The sequence below is a fragment of the Ursus americanus genome, chromosome 11 (genome assembly GCF_024610735.1).
Source record: "Ursus americanus isolate L20-20 chromosome 11, mUrsAme1.1.p, whole genome shotgun sequence".
Lineage (NCBI taxonomy): Eukaryota > Metazoa > Chordata > Mammalia > Carnivora > Ursidae > Ursus > Ursus americanus.
The window spans coordinates 61,856,397-61,878,515 of NC_142137.1; the positions used below are offsets into that span (position 1 = coordinate 61,856,397).

The 22,119-nt window shown below is 38.2% G+C and overlaps 1 protein-coding gene across 4 annotated transcripts in view; it reads left to right on the plus strand.

Moving 5' to 3' along the window:
• The window catches only part of ESR1 (estrogen receptor 1), a 360,927-nt gene that overhangs the window by 201,700 nt on the left and 137,108 nt on the right, over positions 1-22,119 (plus strand). For all 4 annotated transcript variants that reach the window (XM_087865591.1, XM_045805367.2, XM_045805366.2 and 1 more), the window contains exon 5: positions 5,931-6,266. In XM_087865591.1, coding sequence (XP_087721717.1) covers positions 5,931-6,266 — 336 coding nt within the window. The remainder of the gene's footprint in view (positions 1-5,930; positions 6,267-22,119) is intronic.

Sequence of the window (22,119 nt, forward strand, 5' to 3'; positions counted from 1 at the left end):
GTTTCTCTGGAGCAGGTTTTATTAACTCTTACCTTTATTTAATTCTTAAAGTTTTTTTTTTAAAGATTTTATTTATTTATTCGACAGGATAGAGACAGCCAGCGAGAGAGGGAACACAAGCAGGGGGAGTGGGAGAGGAAGAAGCAGGCTCATAGCGGAGGAACCTGATGTGGGGCTCGATCCCATAACACCAGGATCACGCCCTGAGCCGGAGGCAGACGCTTAACCGCTGTGCCACCCAGGCGCCCCGATTACCTTTATTTAATTCTTAATTAGCGCTTCTGTTTTCTTCAACATACTGAATTAAAATGCTTTTAGTGTATTTCTGTGTCTGGCTTTTTAGTATGTCATGAATAATGTGAAATTACTGAGAAGCAAAAGAAAAATGATTATGCAAATGTTTGAAATATTTAAAGTAGTCTTAGGGAACTGGAAAAATCACTAAAGTTATACTTTTTTTTGTAGAGCCACAGGGTATTAAGAAGAAAGATCATTTCAGAAAAAGAAAGTATAAGTAGGAGAATGCATTACAAGCAAATAATCCAATGAATTCTTTTAATTAATGAATATTCAGATAACATATTAATTTTTTCTGAAAAATTAATGTTCTATTTCCTAAAATACAACAGCCAAACCAAAGAATTTCAAGAATGAAAAAAAAAAAAGAATGTTTAAACAAACTTTGAGGTTAATTAGAAGTAATCTTTCAAACTACCTCGTGTGATACATAAGGACAGATGTTTTTATTTTAGGACCAGGACATAATTGTTGAAGCAATTGATATATCTTTAGACCCATTCTCCTTGTCAGAACTCAGCCCCCGAGCTGCCTTACAGAATACCTTCCAGATCCCAGGCAGCCTTGGAAGAGATTCCTTACGCTTGCCTTAACCTAGAGAGAGCTCTGTGCACCTTCTCTCTCCCTTTTATTCCCATTCCAGTTGCCCGTGTTACTTAATTGAATAAATTCCCTTAACACTTCCTGGTGGATTGGAATCACTAAGATTGACTTTGAGTGCTGCTCAGTGGAAGTTCTATATTCAGCCTTTCTAAATCCTTACAACAGTGTGACAAGGATATTAGAGAAGGCCTAACCCAAGGGGATGAAATTCAAACTGGTGGCATTTCACACTTAATGGTGGGCTTGCTGGATGAAAGATAATTTATTTTCTCAATCTGTCATAGGAAACCAGTGGTTAATCCTTGAATTACCGTAAGCCTAACATCTTAAAAAGGGAGTGTAAAGAAATTTGCTTTGATGCAATTGTTGCCTCATCAGTGCACAGCCTGAGAGCTAATAATGTGTATACATTGCAGGACATTTGTATTATGCTGCTGAATATTTTACTCAGCCACTCTGGAAAAGGACATTTTTGTGTACTGAATGACACTAGGTCTTGCTTATATGGTATTACAAGCTAAAATGATATTTACTGCAAATAAATGTCTTGCCTGTCAAGAGGCTGCCTGTTTAATATTTGCATGATCTAAGCTAATTGTTTTTTTTTCCCCTCTGCTTTGTGAACTCATTTTTGGTCTTTTTTTTTTTTTACACACTTAAAATAAGTTAGACAAATGGAAACGAGCTTAAATAAAATACATATCAATCTAAGTTGCTGCTGTACAAATAATTCTGGAAAATGTCTTTGTGGGGAGCATAGAGTTTTTAATTTTACTTTTGGATTTCAATTATGTGTGCCATTTCTACGCCCCGTCACTCTATATAATTAAGAACTGGCTGTATGTTCCATAGATGCACAGCCTGTAATCATTGGTTCTGATGTGTGATTCTCATTTAACCCAGGTTAAAATAGAAGTAGAAATTGGGTCAGTTTTTTTTTTTTTACCTTCTTCCACTCAATTCCAATTTGATTTTTTTTAACTACTATAAGATATTTGTGCAATATTGTTACTGGTAAATGACACTGGTATATCACTGATAATATGACAATTACTACTTACAAGTGGAAAAGGATTTCTTCCTCATTGAGCTGTGCCCTAGAATCCTACCACATGCACTTGGACAAATAAAATGTACAATTGTCAATTTTTGTTCTGTTTGTACATTTTTTAAAAAGACTTTATGTGAGAGAGAGAGAGAGAGAGAAGGAGCAGGGCAGGGAGGATCAGAGGAGAGGAAGGCTCCTCGCTGAGCAGAGAGCCGGGCACGGGGCTGGATCCCAGGACCCCAGGATCATGACCTGAGCTGAAGGCAGATGCTCAACTGACTGAGTCCCCTAGGCACCCCCTGTTTGTACATTTTGGAGGGACTTCGGCATTTGGAAAATATAATACATTTAGGGGTAAATTAGAGAAAATATTTGTTAATGCTAGTTGAATCCACCTTTCCCTATTGGACTGTTTGGTGATTTTATAAATATTCAGCTCTGTCCTTGATCTTTCTAGTTGTGTCTCATTGTTCTATATGCTAAAGCTGTGGCCATTTTTGTCTTGTGTTCAACAACCTAGATCATATATTTGTGAGATTCAACTCTGAGTAGACTACTTCTAAATTTCTCCAAGAAAGGAAATTTCATAATTTGGCTTAAATGTAACTTCTTCTCTTGGAGAAGCTTTCTTTGTCTCCTCCTCCTTGACTCACCTCCTCCCTTCCATTGTGTTTTGGGCAGTTCCTTCCTTCCTTCCTTCCTTCCTTCCTTCCTTCCTTCCTTCCTTCCTTCCTTCCTCCATCCAATGAGTGCTGAATGATTCTTGATTGATGTCTCTCTCCCTCCAACCTGAAAACTCAAGGAGGGTGACATAATCTATCTTTGTTTACACTGTATCATCTGTGAATATACATTATAAGTAGTGAACACATTTTTACCAAATGAACAAATACTTTGATAAATTTGGTAGCTGCTACTATTAGTACCTAAATTGAGTCTAAAATCTTTTTCTGGAAGTCATATCATCTGTACTATGACTGCTGGGGCCTTTTAAAGTGGGTGGTAATACTTTTTTGCTGTGTTAACCTTCTAGCTCATTTTCTCTACCGTTGAAATCTTTAAAAAATAAATTACATTTATGATAGAAAGCATAGTCCTTATTTTTAAAAAGCAAAGTGCTTATGTGTAGTTGTGATGAGGTAGCTCCTGATTGCATCTTAGGAAAAACAGTATCATTTTAACCATTTTTTCTTTAGTCAAATCCCTTGCTTTTATCTTTCCATGTAGATTGGATATTAAAAGATTTTCATGGCTGCTACGGATTTCCTCTAAGATCTGTTCACATTCCCAATCATTTTTTAAAATTTGTAGAGTAGGGAAATAAAAAATATTTGAATAATACTAACACTGAATAACAATGTACTTTTTTTTTTTACCCCAGTCCCCACCCAAAGTAGGTAAACATTAATCACAGTTCATCCTCTTAAAATTCTGACCTCAAAATTTCCTAATAAATGTGTCCCTAAAGGAGGTTTTTGCTTTTAACCCCCCCCCCCCCCACTGCCGCCCACTGAGTTTACACTCCAAGGCTAGTGGTCTTAACATCCCAAATGGAAGACCTTAGAGTCATACAGTCTTGAGAAGGTATACGGAAGGTCACCTAGTACAGATGCTCACTGGATAATTGAATCCCTCCAGTAACATCCCCATGAAGTCTCCGTCTAGCTTATTATTAGGAATCTCCAATGATCCAAAGTATCATTTCCCGTGGCAGCAGAGTCTACCTTTATTGTCAGCTTTAACTGTTGCAAACTGCTTCCTGATATTGGACTCTACTCATAGTTTCCACTTATTTCTTCTGTGTTACCGTTTGGGCTCATAAAGAGCAAGCTAAACCCATCCCCCACTTAGTTTGGTCTGCTCTAAAGGAAATACTATAGACTGCATGGCTTAAACAACAAACGTTTATTTTTCACGGTTCTGGAGATTGAGAAATCCGAGATCAAGGTACACCAGACCTGCTGTCTGAATAAGGTCTGCTTCCTGGCTTGAGAGAGCAGTCTTTTTGTATCCTTACAGGGTAGAGAGAGCAAGCTCCCACTAGCTCTCTGGCCTCTTAGAAAGGCACTAACCCATTCATAAGGACTGTACTCTCATGACCTAATTACCTGCCAAAGGCTCCACCCCCAAGGGCTGTCCCTGAATGGTGGGTCAGATACATCTGTTCTCGTCCGACTTGTTTTATTTCTGGATTTTTTGTAAGTTTGTCAACTTTGTTGATAATTGATTAAATTTTAAAACGGTTAACTGGAAAAACATCTTCATTTTAGAGCCAGCATCTCTAATCATACTTAATAGAGAATGGTCTTGGACAAGTTCATTAACCTTTCTACGGAGCTGTTTCCCAGTATTTATTTACCTTACAAGATTATTGTGAGGACTAGGTAGTTGTAAAGTGCTTTTATGTAAGTGTGTATAAAGTGCTTAAAATATATGGTGAGTGCTGAGTGTGTATTAGTGATAATAATCTTTACTATTAGTACTTATTCCAAGAGTTCTGAGAAATGCTCATTTCAATACTGAATAAATAGTAAGGGTCTGTGACTTCATTATATTTTGAAGGCATTGTCTGATATATTTAATCAAGACCTGTAAGAATAAAAGTTACACATAAAAAATTCACAACCACACATTTGTCCAAATTCTTTGACAAATTAGAACAGAGTAGAACAAAGTTCTGACATTAGTTAATTCATTTGTTATGGAGTGAGAGAACAGGTAATATATTACAAAGTGTGTACTTCTCATGTCTTTAATATTAAAAATAATCGTATTAGCTTTTTACCAAAATGCATATTTTTTCATATAAATATTTTTTAATTTTTAAAAATTTTTAAAGATTTTATTTATTTGTGAGAGAGAGAGAGCACAAGCAGGGGTGAGGGACAAAGGGAGAAGCAGGCTCCCCGCTGAGCAGGGACCCCCCCCCCCACCTTGTGTGACTTGATCCCAGGACCCTGAGATCATGACCTGAGCCGAAGGCAGACGCTCAACTGACTGAGCCACCCAGGCACCCTGAGATGAACATTTTTGAAAATATGGAAGCTTCTGTTAATTTTTGTCTTTTTAAGATACTTATTTCTGCTGATACATTTCAGCAGCACAGCGTGGCCTTTTCCAGGCTAAGATGCTGAGCTGAAACCTCAAAGAATCCCTGCAAAAGAGATTGGATTCTCCTTCCCTCTGTAATTTAGTTAGTGAGAACCACAGCTGGGAAAGCCTTTGGGGGGCAATTATTTCCAACTGTTTTAAAGCTTTTATATTAGGGAAATAGAAATACATTTGTGAAAATCTTAGAACCAAGTAAACAACTTGACTGTCTTAGGTCAAGTACTGAGTAAGGTGATAAGGTGCAGCTTAGCCACAATCAGAGACTTGCTGAGAACTGTGGGATCCAGAGGCTGTCAGACACATTTCAGATAAGTCATTCCCCTTTCCCCTTCAGTGTCTTCCATTAAGAGGCCTGCTTAGATGATAAGGATGGTTAGAAAGTGCTTTTTTCATTGCCTTTTAAATTTACTGTTAAAAGAATATTCATAGCTGAAGCAGTCTTTGATGCCAAGCCATATTTTAAGAACAACAAATTATTATAATTCTGTTCTTTTTATAGCATCTGTGTGCGCCCACAGACGTGCGTACACACACACACACACACACACACACGCAAGCACTTTGTCACAATCTTGTCCTGGCCCACAGAAGTCCGCTGTTAACTTTCAGGAGTTTTATAAAGCACTTGATATTTTGAAGTAGCTTGAAATTTGCCACAGTGGGAGTATTTACACCATGGAAATTGGTGAATGCTACACACATCAAAGCCTTTTTTTCCTCTTAGGCAGCTGGTTAGTAAACATGAGTACACCCGTGCCTCCAAATATTTCTGTAAATAAAATAAAGGCTGTTAGCATTGAAATTGGTTTTATTATGAAAGTTTACATGAGAGAAGAAATAACTGGGTATTTTTTTTTTTCTGTGTTCTCAGGGATACGGAAAGACCGAAGAGGAGGGAGAATGTTGAAACACAAGCGCCAGAGAGATGATGGGGAGGGCAGGAATGAAGTGGGGTCCTCCGGAGATATGAGGGCTTCCAGCCTTTGGCCAAGCCCTCTCTTGATTAAGCATACTAAGAAGAACAGCCCAGCCTTGTCCCTGACAGCCGATCAGATGGTCAGTGCCTTGTTGGAGGCTGAGCCCCCCATAATCTATTCTGACTATGATCCTTCCAGACCCTTCAGTGAGGCTTCGATGATGGGCTTGCTGACCAACCTTGCCGACAGGGAGCTGGTTCACATGATCAACTGGGCAAAGAGAGTGCCAGGTAAGAACGCTAAGCTCAACATTTATTTTGAGAGTCAGTAACTACTCATGACCTGGTTGGTGCTGTCATGGGAGAAGTGGGAGCAAACAACAGCTTGCTCTCGAATTGGTTTCAAGGTTACATCTGAGTTTGTTAATTTTTACTGTCAGCATACTATAATTCTCCTGGAAATTAGGAAATAATGTTTTAAAATCAAAATCTAGAAGATTAAAGTCTGTCCCCTGACATTATTTATTTTTAACCAAAAGATCTGGGATGGTCACAGCATAGTAAGTGCATGTACTATTATGTGTTCATATGGTCGGAAGTTTTTAACACAGAACGATCCATGCACTACACATTTGTAATATTGAGAACTTTCGTTCAAAGCACCTCAATTATCAATAGACAATTTTACCTTAAAATATTTCCTTTTAAGATGTTTATAAACTAAAGAGATAATAATAGGTGTCTTTACTGAATGCCAGTTATTTACTCAGCTGTCAACGCTTAACATTTCAGGAGAAAGGTAATACAGCGGAACAAAAAATTAGGTTCTCATCCCTGAGAGGAGCTCGTAGAAAGGTGCACTGGCTGAAGTGACACTTGGTTCTTCAGCTGGTTCTCTCAGAACTGGTGTTCTTGTAAAACTTGACTGTTGCTCTTGTTGTTCAGGGAGAAGAACTCTAGTTATCATGGAAACAAGACTAGAAAATGACCTCCTCCATGCCCCAACATATCCATTCAGGAGCTAACATAGATGAACCAAGGCAAGAGGAAGTTAAATCTTTTTTCTGGGTTTATAGATCAAATGAGTAATGCTTTTAGACAGAGATTGTCTTGTTTGGTTTCTTTTACTAGATGAAATTCATTATTACCAATGAAGCATATGGGATGTTTTTTATTAAACTAAATAAATGTAGAGTTTTGTACTTGCATTTCAAAGTTCACTGATTATAGACCAAATGAACAAATGCCCGGCCTTAGAGACTATATATATTAATATATAAACATGTGGTCCTTTGAATAAGGAGCCAGCAGGGTTTGATCCCAGCTTGATAGAGGGCATCCCTTTAGGTGGCGGAGATTGCATTAAATGAAGGTCTGAGAACTGACAGGCAGAGTTAGATTTTTAGGGTCAACCCAACTGACAAGTAAAAAGTGTTGGCCGTCTTTGAAATTAAGAGTTTTATTGAGCACCTACCTAGCTTAGCATTCTCATGTGAAGCAGAGCCATGTAAGCAGATACTGGAGTCTGAATGTAACATGGTTATAAGCCATGTTTTTATATTTGTTACTGCCTTTTTAAAAAATACTTTGGGAGAAGAGAAAAAAACAAAAGAAAACAAATAATGGCCACATACCTGAGAGCCAACTCTTGGTTGCTGTTGCGTTTTATTGTCCTATAAGTGTATATTTTCCCTCTTGAAGTCTTGTATTAATTCCAGAGCCCTGTCGTACATGAGTATATATTTTCATACTTATCTGTAGATTTCCATCATGACATTTTTATAATTATAAAAACTTGAAGGGCATGTAAAATAACTGGAATGAAGTTCAAGTACATTAGCAGCGAATGAATATCTTCTAAATTTGGAAATGAAATGGAGACAGAAATCAAGGGAATGAAAATATGTCCATGGTTAGCTATCCCATTGTTAAACCCAGAACTAAATAAAATTTATGATAATGAGATGTATAGCGAAACCACTTGATTATATTAGATTAAAAGACTGAAATGATTCCAAAACCCTTGGACCAAACTATGTCTTATTACTTGATGGTTAAAAAAAAGAATTATAAAGGCAGAAATGAAATTCTGTGTGTGTGCACTATTGGAATACAGCTGTTGTAAATCAAAAGCCTACTTGTCTGACCAAGCAGAATAAAAATAGTCATTGATTTTAAAAAGATGAAAAATGAAGGAAGGAAAAAGTCTTCAGGAAAAACTTGGAAGATGATTGTCAAGCTTTACAGAAAACTGACAAAATCACATTTTGGAAAGCTTTTATATATCCAAATGCCATCTGTCATTTAAAAAAAAATAGCCCATACCAAAAATCTAATATAGGCAATATTGCATTTATACGGTGATAGTTTGAGGTTACTACAGAGGGAATACAAAACATCACTGGTAAGAGTACCAAGAAAGCCAGTTCTAGAAGTACTTGGAATTAACTACATGATTCAAAAACCTGCATGGAATATTTGGTTAATCTTTATTTTTTATTTTTAGTTTTTTAAAAAGATTTTATTTATTTGAGTGTGAGTGGGGGGGAGGGGCAGAGGGAAAGGAGAGAGATAATCTCAGGCAGATTCGATCTCATGACCCTGAGATCATGACCTGAGCCAAAATGAAGAGTTGGATGCTTTACTGACTGAGCCACCCAGGTGCCCCTTGGTTAATCTTCAGATGCCATCAATAGAACAGAAATTGTGAGCTGACTTCATTTTTAAACACTTCAGTTTTAAGGAGGTAAAATTGACGAATAAAATCACAAGATATTTAAAGTTGTGGTGATTTGATATACTTAGGCTTTGTGAAAGGATCCCCTCCCATCTAGTGAATTAACACGTCCATCACCTCACTTTTTTTTTTTTTAAATTTTTTTGGTGAGAACATTTTAGTTCTACTCTCAGCAAATTTTAATTATATGATACAGTGTTATCAATTATAGTCATCATGATTGATATTAGAGCCTCAGACCTCTTTCATCTGATACCTGACAAGTTACATTCTTACCAACCTCTCCCTATCTGTCGCATCCCCCAAACCCTGGCAACCACTTTTCTACTCTCCGTTTCTATGAGTTTGACGTTTTTGTCTGCTTAGATTCCACATCTGAGTGATCATACAGTATTTCTCTCTCTCTCTCTTTGGCTTATTTCACTTAACATAAGGCATTAAGGTCTATCCATGTTGTTACAAATAACAGGATTTCCTTTTTTCTCATGGCTGAATAATATTCCATTATATCTGAGTCTAGATTTGTCAGTTCTACTTGTTCATTCGTCTGTTGACGGACACTTTGTTTGTTTCCCTATCTTGACTATTATGTATAATATTACAGTGAACGTGGGAATGCACATATCTCTTTGAAATCCTGCTTTCAGCTCCTTTGGGTATATGCCCAGAAATGGGATTGCTGGGTCATATGGTGGTGATTTTTTACATTTTTTGAGGAACATCTCTACTTTTTTTCACAGTGCCTGCACCAGGTTACAGTCCCATCAACAGTATATAAGAATTTCTTTTTCTCCACATCCTCATCAACACTTATCTATTGTCTTTTTGATGAAAGCCAGTCTCACAGGTGTGAGGTGGTATCTCATCGTGGTTTTGATTTGTCTTTCCTTGATGATTAGTGATGTTGAGCATCTTTTTATATATCTGTTGGCCAGTTTGTATGTCCTTTTTGGAAAAATGTCTATTCAGTCCTCTGTCCATTTTTTTTTTTTTAAAAGATAGAGCATGAATGCTAGTGTTGGGGGGGAGGGGCAGAGGAAGAGGGAGAGAGAATCTTAAGCAGACTCCATGCCCAGTGCAGAGCCTAATGCAGGGCTCGATCTCACAACCCTGAGATGATGACCTGAGCTGAAACCAAGAGTCAGATGCTTATGGACTGAGTCACCCAGGTGCCCTCACTCCCCATTTTTTAATCAGATTGTTTTTATTGCTTTTGAGATGTATGACTTCTTTATATATTTTTGATATTAACCCCTAATCAGGTATATGATTTGCAGATATTTTACTCATTTAGTAGGTTGCCTTATCATTGGGCTGTGCTAAAGTTACTTTTAGTTTGATGTAGTCCCACTTGGGACTTGCTTATTTTTGCTTTTATTGCCTTTGCTTTTGGTGTCAAATCCCCCCAAAAAATCATTGCCAAGATTGATGTCAAGGAGCTCTTTCTCTTTTGTTTTCATGTAGGAATTTTATGGTTGCAGGTCTTACTTTCAAGTCCTTAATTCATTTCAAATTGATTTTTGTGTATGGTGTAGGATAGGTGTCCAATTTCATTCTTGTACATGTGGCTGTCCAGTTTCCCGTCAGGTTTTATTGAAGACACTGTCTTTTCCTCATTGTATATTCTTAGCTCTTTTGTTGTAAATTAATTGACCATATATGCTTGGGTTTATTTCTGGGTTTTCTGTTCTGTGCCATTGATCTGTGTCACTGTTTTTATGCTAATACCATACTCTTTTGATTACCATGACTTTGTAATAAAGTTTAAAATCAGGAAGTGTGATGCATATGCCTCCAGCTTTGCTCTTCTGTCTTAAGATTATTTTGGCTATTTGGGTCTTTATGGTTCCATAGGCATTTTAGGATTTTTTTTTCTATGTCTGTGAAAAATCTCATTGGAAATTTGATAGAGATTGCATTGAATCTGTAGCTGACTTTGGGTAATATAGACATTTTAATAGCATTTTTTTATTCCAATCCATGACCATGAGATATCTCTCACATTAAGTCTAGTGTGTTGTTTAAGCCGTGTTTCTTTATTGATTTTATTGTCTGGTTGAGCTATTCATTGTTGAAAATGGAATACTGAAGCCCTGTATTATTCTTGAATTGCTGTCTGTTCCTCTCCTTAGGTCTGTTAATGCTTGCTTTATGTATTTAGGTGCTCCATGGTTGGGGGCATAAATATTTACAAATGCTTTACCCTCTTGCTGGATTGACCCTTTTATCATTATATAATGATTTTTAAAATCTTATTACAGTCTTTGCTTAAATTCTTGAAATTTATTTTGTGTAACTGTCCCTTCTTTCTTTTGGTTTATATTTGCATGGAGTATCTTTTTCTATCCCTTCTCTTTCAGTCTTTTTGTGTCCTTAAATCTGAAGTGAGCATATAGTTGGATCTTTTTTTTTATTCATTCAGTCACTTCATGTCTTTTGATTGGAGGATTCAGTTCATTTACATTTAAAGTAATTATTGGTAGATACGTACTTGTTGCTATTTTATTAATTGTTTTCTGTTTGTTTTGTTGTTCTTCTGTTTCTTCTCTTGCTCTCTTCTCTTGTGGTTTGATGATTCTAGCAGTGGTTTGCTTAGGTTCCTTTCTTATTATTTTTTGTTTATCTACTATAGATATTAGCTTTGTAGCTACCATTAGGCTTACATATAATAACTTGTATTTATAACATATATTGGTGATTTGTGACAAATTAAGTTTGAACACATTTTAAAGCTCTGTTTTTTACTCCCCCCATGTTTTATGTTTGATGTCACAATTTACATTTTTTACCTTGGGCGTTCATTACAGATTATTGTAGTTATAGTTATTTTTACTACTTTTGTCTTTTAACCTTTCTACTAGATTTATAAGTGATTTACCCATCACCATGACAATGTTAGAATATTCTGAATTTAACTCTATATTTACCTTACCATTGAGATTTATACTTTCATACGTTTTCCTGTTACTAATTAGCATCCTTTTATTTTAGCTTGAAAAAGTACCTTTAACATTTCTTGTAAGGCTGGGCTAGTGGTAATGGAGTCCTTCAGCTTTTGCTTGTCTGGTAAACTCTTGACTCTCCTTCAGAATTCTGAAGGACAACTTTGCTGGGTAGAGTATTCTTAGTTGGTGTTTATTTCTTTCAGCCCTTTGAATATATTGTGCTGCTCTCTCTTGACCTGTGAACTTTCTGCTGAAAAATATGCCGATGCTGATAGTGTTATTTGCTGATAGCCTTATGTGGTGGTAGCCTTGTAACAAGTTGTTTTTCTTTTACTGCTTTGAAGATTCTTTTGTCTTTAACTTTTGAGACTTGAATTGTAATGTGTCTTGGTGTGGGTTTATTTGGGTTCATCTTTTTTGCAACTCTTTGGGCTTCTTGGATCTGGATGCCTATTTCTTTCCCTAGGTTAGGGAAGTTTTCTGCCATTATTTCTTTGAATGAGCTTTCTACCCCTTTCATTCTCTCTTCTCCTGGGACCCCTATAATATAGACGCTGGTTTTCTTGATGTTGTCCTATATAAGTCCCTCATGCAATCTTTACTCTTTTTCATTCCCCCCCCCCCCCCGCCTTTTAACTCTTCTGATTGGATGAATCCTCTATCATGTCTTTGAGTGTGTTGATCCTTTCTTCAGCCTGATCTAGTCTGATATTGGAAGCCTCTATTAAATTTTTCAGTGCAGTATCATATTCTTCAGTTCTGTGATTTTTATAATGTATTTTCTTATATTTCCTATCTCTTTGTTGACGTTCTCACTCTGTTCATGTGCTGTTCTCCTGATTCTGGTGAGTATGTTTGTGATTATTTTGGACTCTTTATTAGGTAAAGCACTTACCTTCATTTCATTATTCCATTTCTGGAATTTTATCTTATTTCTTTTGTTTGGAACATATTCCTCTGTTTCTTCATTTTCCTTGACTCTGTGTTGGTTCTTGTGCAGTAGATGAAATAGCCCCCTCTCCTAGTCTTGATGGAGTGGTCTCATGTAGGAGATAAACTTTATTGTTCAGTCCAGCCTGAGCTCTTTGTTGTCTGTCAAACATTTGTGATTGTCAAGGCAGCCGCCTTTGTTCTTAGTGGTTCCGAATAGTTGAGGGTATGTCAAGACTTGTCAGTATCACAAAGGGGAGGATCTCACTGAACACCCAGATTCAGGCTGATTAATAGCTGGATCCTCAGATACCAGCTTTTAAAGGATACAAATATATCTCTTTCAGGGAAAGATTGGGAGATGAGAGTTTCTGTTTGCTCCCTCTGTGCTGAGCCCTAGGGGATATCCCTTAGGAACTGTTTCTTTGTTTGCTACAGGCCTGTGGGATTGGCAAATACAAGCCCTACTGGCCAATAGAACCAGGTGATCAGAGGGTGAGTTCCCTGGGCAGCAGCCACAGAAGTTGGGGCACCAGATGTGTGTAGAAGCTCCTTTCAGGGAGAGCTAGGTAATTTTTGGAGCAGAGTGTAGGGAGAATGGTGCCTACTGCTTCTCTGGTCTCTGGGGAGGATCACAGTCAGTCTCTAGATGATGCGAAATTATAACCTGACCCACAGGTAGCAGCTCTTAAAATATGCAAATAGACCTCTTTCAGACAAAAATGGGGAGATGTTCACTTCTTCTGTGCTGAACCCTGGGAAGATAGACAGTGAGTCCTTGTGAGCCCATAAAGAAGTTTCTTTGTTTGCTATAGTCATATTTCTCATGTATTTCAGAGCTACCTGGTTTGGTGGCTCACCCCTTAGATGGAAGTCTTAAAAGCTGGTATGCTATGTGTTGGTTCCAAATCTTTCTCTCCTCGGAGAGATTCTGGGAATTTTGAGTTCCCTCTTGATTTTGTGTTACTGTAACAGGGGTGGGGTTTATGGTAAGAGTATGTCTCAGTCTTTACTACCCATTTTGATGTGTTTCCTCCCCCCCATTTTCCCAATGTGTAGGAATCACTCAGCTAGTTTCTGGATTTCTTTCAGAAGATATTAAGATATTGCTCTGTGTAGCTTGAGATTTAGTATGTTTGTGGGAGTGTATGAATTCAGGAACCTCCTATGTCTCCATCTTGGACTGAAACCCCCCAAATTGACTTCATTTTGCATGATGAATTTTAATAAAAAGAATCAATTCATTGGACTATTTTGGTAGTATGAGCAATATTTTTTTTTTTTTTTACTAATAGAATATTGTCAGAATTCTCAAATGTTGGTGATTTTTAGTTGAATTTTTCTTTGTCTTAACTTCTGGGACTTTGACTTGATAATATATCTCTTTACTTTGACTCAAGATACAAAGAGCATTATGATAAAATACAACATGCAGTTATGATAATCAGGTTCCAGTCTGTAAAGTAGCTATATTGGACCTGGCTATAGTTTACATTAAGAACTTAATTTTTTCCCTTTGCAATTTAAAAACAACAGCACCAAGAATGATAAAATCTACCTACCCAGCTCTGTCAAGGGATGCTTTTTAAAAAAAATAACGTGTTTATATCTGCTTTTTGGTATCTAGCTATAGAAAAGGCTTTTCTCTATTGTTCATTCTGAAATTTGTTAATCTTAAAAAAAACCACTTTACATAATCTATCCATGGATAAAGATTTAGTTTTAAAGGGTTAGATTATTAAATCTTAATTTATTATTACTCTTTACATGGTGAAAACTTGTTAGCAAGAATAATATTGTTTATCTAAAGGTCAAGAAAGGAAACAAATGACTGTGAAGTTGGTATATTTTTAATATCTGCATCACACACAATTGCATCATTGCCTAGTTGATTCTTAGTTTCAGTGCTAATGAAGTACATTTAAATTTTTTTCCCTAGAAGCTTGAATTACATCACAAAACTGTTGCTTTGATTTATTAAAAATTACGCCTTTTCCAGAATTCACTGTAATTATACATATCTCAAGGGCAATTTCGCACTTCCAAGTTCTATTTATTTAATGACTGTTTGGATAAATGTCTAGTCCTGGGCTCTTTGTTTTCTTTTAAAAACTGATAACCAGAAACGACAGCCTCGCTGACCACTGGGCACAAATCTGGGAAGGTGTGCTGAAGCTGCTGGCCCAGGAAGAATAATAAAGGGAAAATGACAGTTGAGCTCAGTTTCATGGGAAACATGCTACCTTAAGCACTTCCTCATTCTTCTGGTGCCAAAATAGACACCTTTTTCTTCTTCCCCTTTCCTGCCCCAGTCCCTGCCTACTCAATACTAAATGAATCCCCACTTCTTTCTGGGTCCCCGACTCTCCACTATTTTCTTTGCATTCCCTTCTTGCTCAGTTTTGGCCCTGGGGAGGAGGGGATCCGTTTTTTTCTGGACATGCCTCCCACCAGCTACAAGCTCTGTTTCTTAGAAGCTTCTTGTGTCGTCTCGAGGCTGTGTGGTTGTCTTAGCCATTCCAGGGCTCGAGGCTTCTCCTACTCCTGTGTTCACCACGAATCCCGTAGTTAGCTTTCCTGACTCTAATACTCATCCTCATCATTCAAATCAGCAGTGAAGCACAGGAAATGCTTATTGAATGAATGAATGAATGAATAAAGGTTTTTTTTTTTTTTTTTACAACTTCTGATTTTAAGAAATCTCTGAGCGCCTTTAGAACTCAATTTTTCCATAAAGAAGAAGTGATCTTTAGGGCTGTGGTGTCATTCTCTGTTACCTCTTCAGAATCTGCCTGCTGTTCTAGTATCTCTCTAGCAGCTGCCCTAGTGAGATTCATTTCCAACCTCTCTTTTGTAAGGGGCAGAGCGATATTCAGAGGAATGTACAGAGCTTGAGCTCTGAGGACTTTAACAGGCGTCAGTTGGCTTGTAGCAAGTTTGTTTTGCTTAGTGTATGTAATTTAAAACTTAGAATGGGTAGGGACAAGGGGGCAAGGAGAGGGCACAATACCTCAGTGTGGGAATTGGGAGCATCTTCAAGGAACACATTCTATTCTAGGAGGTTCTTGTGGATTCCAGGGACTTGGCTGTCCTATCTAGTGCTCTGATACCCAACCTGTAATCAGACCAGTGGACCCTGCTCTCAGGCTGTCATAGTGTTCCAGCCTGTTTTGGCATGGCATGGCGGTGAAAAATAACATGAAATGGAAGGATGGCGACATCCTAGAGAGGTGACAAATACATATGTTTAAGGGTGGATTCCTGGTTTCGATTTTACAACCATTCCATAAATAAGAGCCTTGGGGTGGGGCTAGAATTACCCTAGCGTGAATGGTGGCAGCCCCTCTGGGCTGGCTGTGCAGAGCTTTCTTTGGAGTGTCCCACTTCCAAGTCAGCCCAGCTCGGCTTTTCACTACTGTGGAAGCTCTGGTTGAAGCCCAAGGAAAGCAGCTCCTTACTAGATTTGTGTTTCATGTGAAACTTCGAAGCCCCATAGATGCTTGTTGGCCCAGATGCTTTAAGCCTTTAAAATCCTTTTCTCCTCTTGAGAGTGTTTGAGGAAAATGCCCCATGTGGGCCTCTTTGCCCCACATTACCCGGGGTTCTTTTATGGTGAGTGTGGTTCAGGGCCTCAGTATCAGCATGTTTATCTTGAGCTGGGTGATGTGTGGTGCTGGGTGTCCCTGCCCCGTGAGAGGTGTTGGCCTATGGCTCTGCTACTTCCAGGGGGATTCACCATGGAGAATGTCATTTTTTTTTCACTGTTTATATATATTACTATTAAAGTAAATAAGTAATAAAGATTGAATTGTGCTCCCCCAAAAAGATGTGTTGAAATTCTAATGCTTCGTACTTCAGATGTGATCTTATTTGGAAATAGGGTCTTCAAGTTCAAATGAAGTCATTGGGGGTGGGCCCCGATCTGTCTCGAAAAGGGGAAATTTGGATGTAGAGATAGAAATGCCCAGAAGGAAGATGATATAAAGCCTCACAGGGAGAAGAATGGCCATGTGATTGGAGCCATGTACCGCCAAGCCAAGGAATGCCAAAAATGCCAGTGAACACCAGAAACTAGACGAGACCAGGACCGATCCTCCCCCAGAACCTTCAGAGACAGCCTGCTCTTCCTTACACCTTGATCTCAGACTTCTAGCCTCCAGAACCGTGAGGCAATGCATTTCTGTTGTTTTAAGGCACCCGTTTTTCTTTGTACTTTGTACGACAGCCCTAGGAAACTATTACACATTGTATTCAAAAGAAAAAGGTGCCTGTATTTTTGAGGCAAAAGAAATAAGGAGCTTTTGATTTAAAGAGGAATGTCTGGCTCACCTAGTGTGGGCCTGGCTAATCATTTACTCTTTTTTTGCCCGCCCAAGTGGTTCACTGAACTTCTGGCTTTGAAGTTGATTTAGGATTTTAACAGTTCCATGAATCTACCTGGCAAATACCTTTAAGGAAATTTTAACCCACAGAAGAATGTTTTAATCTGATACCTTAATAGTTTCCCTTTTTACATTCGTATCTTTGATCCGTTCGAGTTTGTCCTAGCACACAGCCTGAGGTGTGGCTCTAGGATCGTTTTTATACGGAGGGCTACACAATTGTATCAATTCCATTTAATTGCACAGCTTCCTACAGAAGTATTTTTAAGACTTCCTTTACAGTTGACCTTCCAAGTTTACTATTGTTAGAGTTTTTAGAGTAAATAGATACTGGTTTATGTGTTGGGTGATTTTTCCCAATTCTGAAATCAAAAAGAAAAAAGAAAATAAGCTATTTTGTCAGAAGTTTTATGTTTTGCTTAACTTATAATAACTGGATATAGACTGTGAATGAGTCTGTCCTGTGTAGATATATTTCATAATTTTCCATGAATCTTAGAAATAGAGGCAAAAGTTCATGAGGCTTAATGTGTTTAGAAAAACCCAGCGCCAAGAGGAGGTAACTGGGTGAGTTACTGTTCAATATTCATAGGACAGAAAAATTGTTCCCAGGAGAGAAGAAGGATATACCAGGCTTTCTTTCTCTCTTTTCCCATCTGTTGTAGGTGTCTCCCAATACTCTAGTACTTGGCCCTGGGTACCACTGCTGCTTTTAACCAACTTGAAAAGTTACTCCCCTCAGAGCTTCACCTGCTAATTTTTAGATTCATGATTTCCAGATTTCCTTCTGTAGGTCACAACACCTAAACATTCAGTCCCCACTTTTGCTGCCCACAGGACAACAGTTCAATGTCATGCTTCCACCAACATATCTGAAACCAAGCTTGCCATTTTCACTTTCTCCCCTTTGTAGCAAACTCATTTGTTTCTCCTGTTCCTTTGCATTTCTGCAAGAGGCTCCACTCTTCTTTATCTGACTTTGGAATCCTCTTTGTGTCTGGCTCTTCTTCACCATGTACTATCAGTTCTTTCTCTCCAACATCTCTAGATTTTGGCTTTGTTTTTGTTCCACTGTCACTAGCCTGGCCCACGTCCTTCTTGTTTTCCAAGACTGAATTACTATAATATCCTCCTAACTGGTCTTTTTGGTTCCAGCCTCTCCTCCCTTCAATTCATCCCACTCATCATTGCCAGAATAATTTCTGTAAGTCATCATTTCAGAATGCTTCACTCCCTGCATTCGTTTCCTACGGCTGCCATAACAACGTTTCACAGACTGGGTGGCTTGAAACAGCAGAAATTTATGATGCTGGAGGCTGGATGTTTAAAATCAAGGTATCAGCAGGGCCGTGCTATCTCTGAAGACTGTGTGGGAGGATCCTTCCATGCCTCTTTCGAGCTCCTAGAGGCTGCTGGCACTCCTTGGCATTTCTTGGCTTGCAGCTGCATTTCTGTAATCTCTGCCTCTGTCATCACGTGATGCTCTCCCTGTATGTCTGCGTCCAGATTTTCCTCTTATAAGGACACCAGTATTGAGAGTCAGGATCCACCCTAAGCCAGTATGACCTCACCTTATTTGGTTCCATCTGCAAAGACCCTCTTTTCAAATAAGATCACATTTACAGGTTCTGAGTGGATATGAATTGGGGGGGAAATACCTATTCAATTAAAAATTTAGTAGTGGACTTGATTGTCTACTTAGTAATGGCTTTAACCGATAAATGATAGCATCCCTTGAAGCCTAAAACATCGAATTCGACTTTGCCTCAGGTCACCCTAGCTTAGCCTTGTTGGAGTAGAAAAACTCTTCACCAGTTGGCACTCTCCCATTCTTGTTTGTGCTCTACTTTCCAGCATGATCTTCTGGCCCCATTCTCCACTGGCTGTTCTCCCCTTCACATAGTGTGTTCATTTTATTTCTTTATTCATTTTGCTTGAATTCCTGCATCTCCCTCACTCTGTTTCAATTCTATGCTCATTTTTTTCCCCTGAAGGGACACCTAAACTTCTACTTACTTTTTGAAACTTCAAATTATTTTTTTTTAATTAATTATTTATTTGACAGAGAGAGAGACAGCCAGCGAGAGAGGGAACACAAGCAGGGGGAGTGGGGGAGGAAGAAGCAGGCTTCCAGCGGAGGAGCCTGATGTGGGGCTCGATCCTGGAACGCCGGGATCACGCCCTGAGCCGAAGGCAGACGCTTAACGACTGAGCTGCCCAGGCGCCCCGAAACTTCAAATTACTTTAACCAACATAATCATGGATTGAGTTTGCCGGCCCGGGACAACCAGTCCATGGTCCAGAGTATCGTGTCAGATGTATATTGCTGAACTAAATCATCTGGGGTCTAAAACACAGCAGGAGCTCTTAAACTATAGTCTTATTTCACAATAGTAGATTTGTTGCTGATGATTCATTTATACTGTGGTTGGATTTCTTCTTTTAAATGGAAAGATGGATAGCTTTTATTGGCTGGGTATCTATTTTTGTCTAGGGGACTTTGTCAAGGGAAAAGTATTTCTATGATCTGAGTTTGACTTACTTAAGCCATGAACTCGTTTTTTAAAAGTTGTGTATGTAAAAAATGAGTTTTTATTAGATGAATCATATTCTAATTGTAGTGTGTGTTTCATTTAAGTAAAATCTACTATAGATACTCATGTGAAGTGAGCATTCCTTTGACAAAACAAATGTTCTCCTTTCCGTGGGAATATGATCCTTCACAAATTGAGATTTCTTAACATGATGACCGTTTGGACTGACTTTGTGTGGCCGCCTTCTCAGAATGATGCTGAAACTGTATGGGTTCTCCAAGATACACGTGGCCGACTTTCTGGAGTGACTACTCTTGACCTTTCAGCATCACCAATTCTGTATCTGGATTTGCTATCCCGAATAGTGGTATATTTAGACTCCCTGTGGGCTTAGCTCTTGTGTATTCTAAGCATCAATGTGGCCAAACTGAAGTTTCAATTTCCCTGCTATCCAGTGGAGGGTACACCTCAGTGATGTAAGATGTTAGTTTTCTTTAGGGAGTTGAACAGAGAACTGCAAAAGGTAAAGAAAACCAGCATTGGCCTCGTGAGATCTAAGTTTATCCAGAGCCATAAAAAAACAATGGGGACCTTGGAGAAGAATGAAAAGAATTCACCTTTCCCTCCATACGTTTCTTTATCTAATCAATAATTTCTAGAGAAACCTCAATAAGTAGAGTTGAATTTGTTTCAGACAAATTGCAGGAACCAGAGAGCTCTAATCAGTAGGTTTACACTGTAGTCTTTATATTAGACTGTTGTTCAGACAGTTTATTTTTGGCACAATTATTACTTCTCTCTCCTCACCCCACCCCCAGCTCTCAAATACTCATGTGTTAAGCATTTTTCTTGCTAATGTGAAAGTAAATCCACTGCTTCTAGCAAGTGGTTAAAACACTGAAACGGATTGGAAGGTGTTAGTATTTGACTAGATAGAACATAGCTGTGTCTTCCCCTTCTCTCAATCAAATGCTTTATTTCCCAGAGAAGGCACTATAGCTGTTCTCTTAAGGTGATTCATAGCTGAAAGGTAAGAGTCATTCATTAGGGAAACAGATGCCTGCTCTATAACCCTGCAGTTACACAGAGGGTAAAAAAATGAGAAAAACTGCAGTGGTAAAGTCCTTTTATGGCTTACGGTATTTTACCATTAACAGTAAGGTAGATACAACCTTGGAGTAGTTTATGTTTAATTTTTAAACTCACCTGAGTCACCAGAAGCTGCTTGGTGTTGAGCTCATCTTCTTCAAAAGGATATGTGACAGAATTAACTGTTCCCGGTTGGGAACCCCTAGTTCCAGGGAATCTTAGGATATCAGTTCTGTTGCCTTGGTTACGAAACTGTTCCATGCAGTTTGCTCAACTTTGAAAGGGTACTTCTCTTAGGAACGTTCTCCCTTCTAAGTAAATTGCTCGATGTGTTAAAACATAAGTTCTGTTTAAAAATTCTTGAGTCAGGTTCACCGTTAAAAAAACAAATGGCCTTGTCCTCTTAGTCTAGGATTTATCACTTAGTTGCTTGCAACCCCCCTAACACAATGATACACAATGATATGAAAAATAAGAAGTGTAATTGCTAAATAAAGGTGACATTTAATAAAACGGTGGCAGTGCCCTTCTCCAGGGGAAATTGAGTTTCTTTGTAGTGTAGCATGTGTTTATTGTGTGACCATTTCATAACCATGAAATCTAATAAAGTGGTGGGCAGTTTCCTTCTCTGGAGGGGATTCAAAGTGTCTCTTCGTAGAATAGCATGTCACATAACAACATTGTTCTTTTTCCCTGGTCAAGATGTTTGCCGAAATTTGCTTAGGGCATTTGAAATGCATATTTGAAAACTAGCAGATAAATGCTGTGAATTTTAAAACTCATTCTCATTCAAGGCCTTGAACTGTGGAGGAATATTTTCCAAGGCAGGCATTCAGGTTGGGTCTGGCAGTGTTTTTCTTCTTGTATCAATAAGGCAGAAAACGGGATATAAACAGATTTGTTTTTTCTGTATTACTATCCACAATTCAGAGATGTAAGCTGAAAAATGGTATTGACCTTTCCTGAGTAGATCTTAACATTCTGCAGACTGTGATCCAGAACAATGCTGTCTTTATATTGGGTCTGTGGGGTTAGAAGGCTCCGCTGAGATTGGCTGTAAAAGGCTTCAAATTTAAAAGGTTTACACATCTACAGATGTATAATCAATTAATGTCTGATAAATATGTGTCAAAACATGTGACTCCCCATCTCATGAAATCAGAAAGGGTTAACTTAAATAGCTTTCACTTTCTTGCCTACAAGTATCAGACCACTTTGACAGAACCTTTATTGTCAAAGTGTTTGTGAAAACTGGAAAATGGTTATTATTGGCCTAGTTAACCAATTTCTGATTTGTCTTGACTATTGTTAATAAATGGAACTTAAGAATGTATACCAGGAGCCCTATTTTTAAAAGGGAGGAATATTCTGGAGATGGATCATGATGATGGTTGCATAACAATGTGAATGAACTTAATGCTGTTGAACTGAACACTTAAACATGGTTACGATGCTGAATTTGACGTTACACATACTTTCCCATAATAAAAAAGGAGGTATAATACTTTAAGGTACATGAAAACAGGC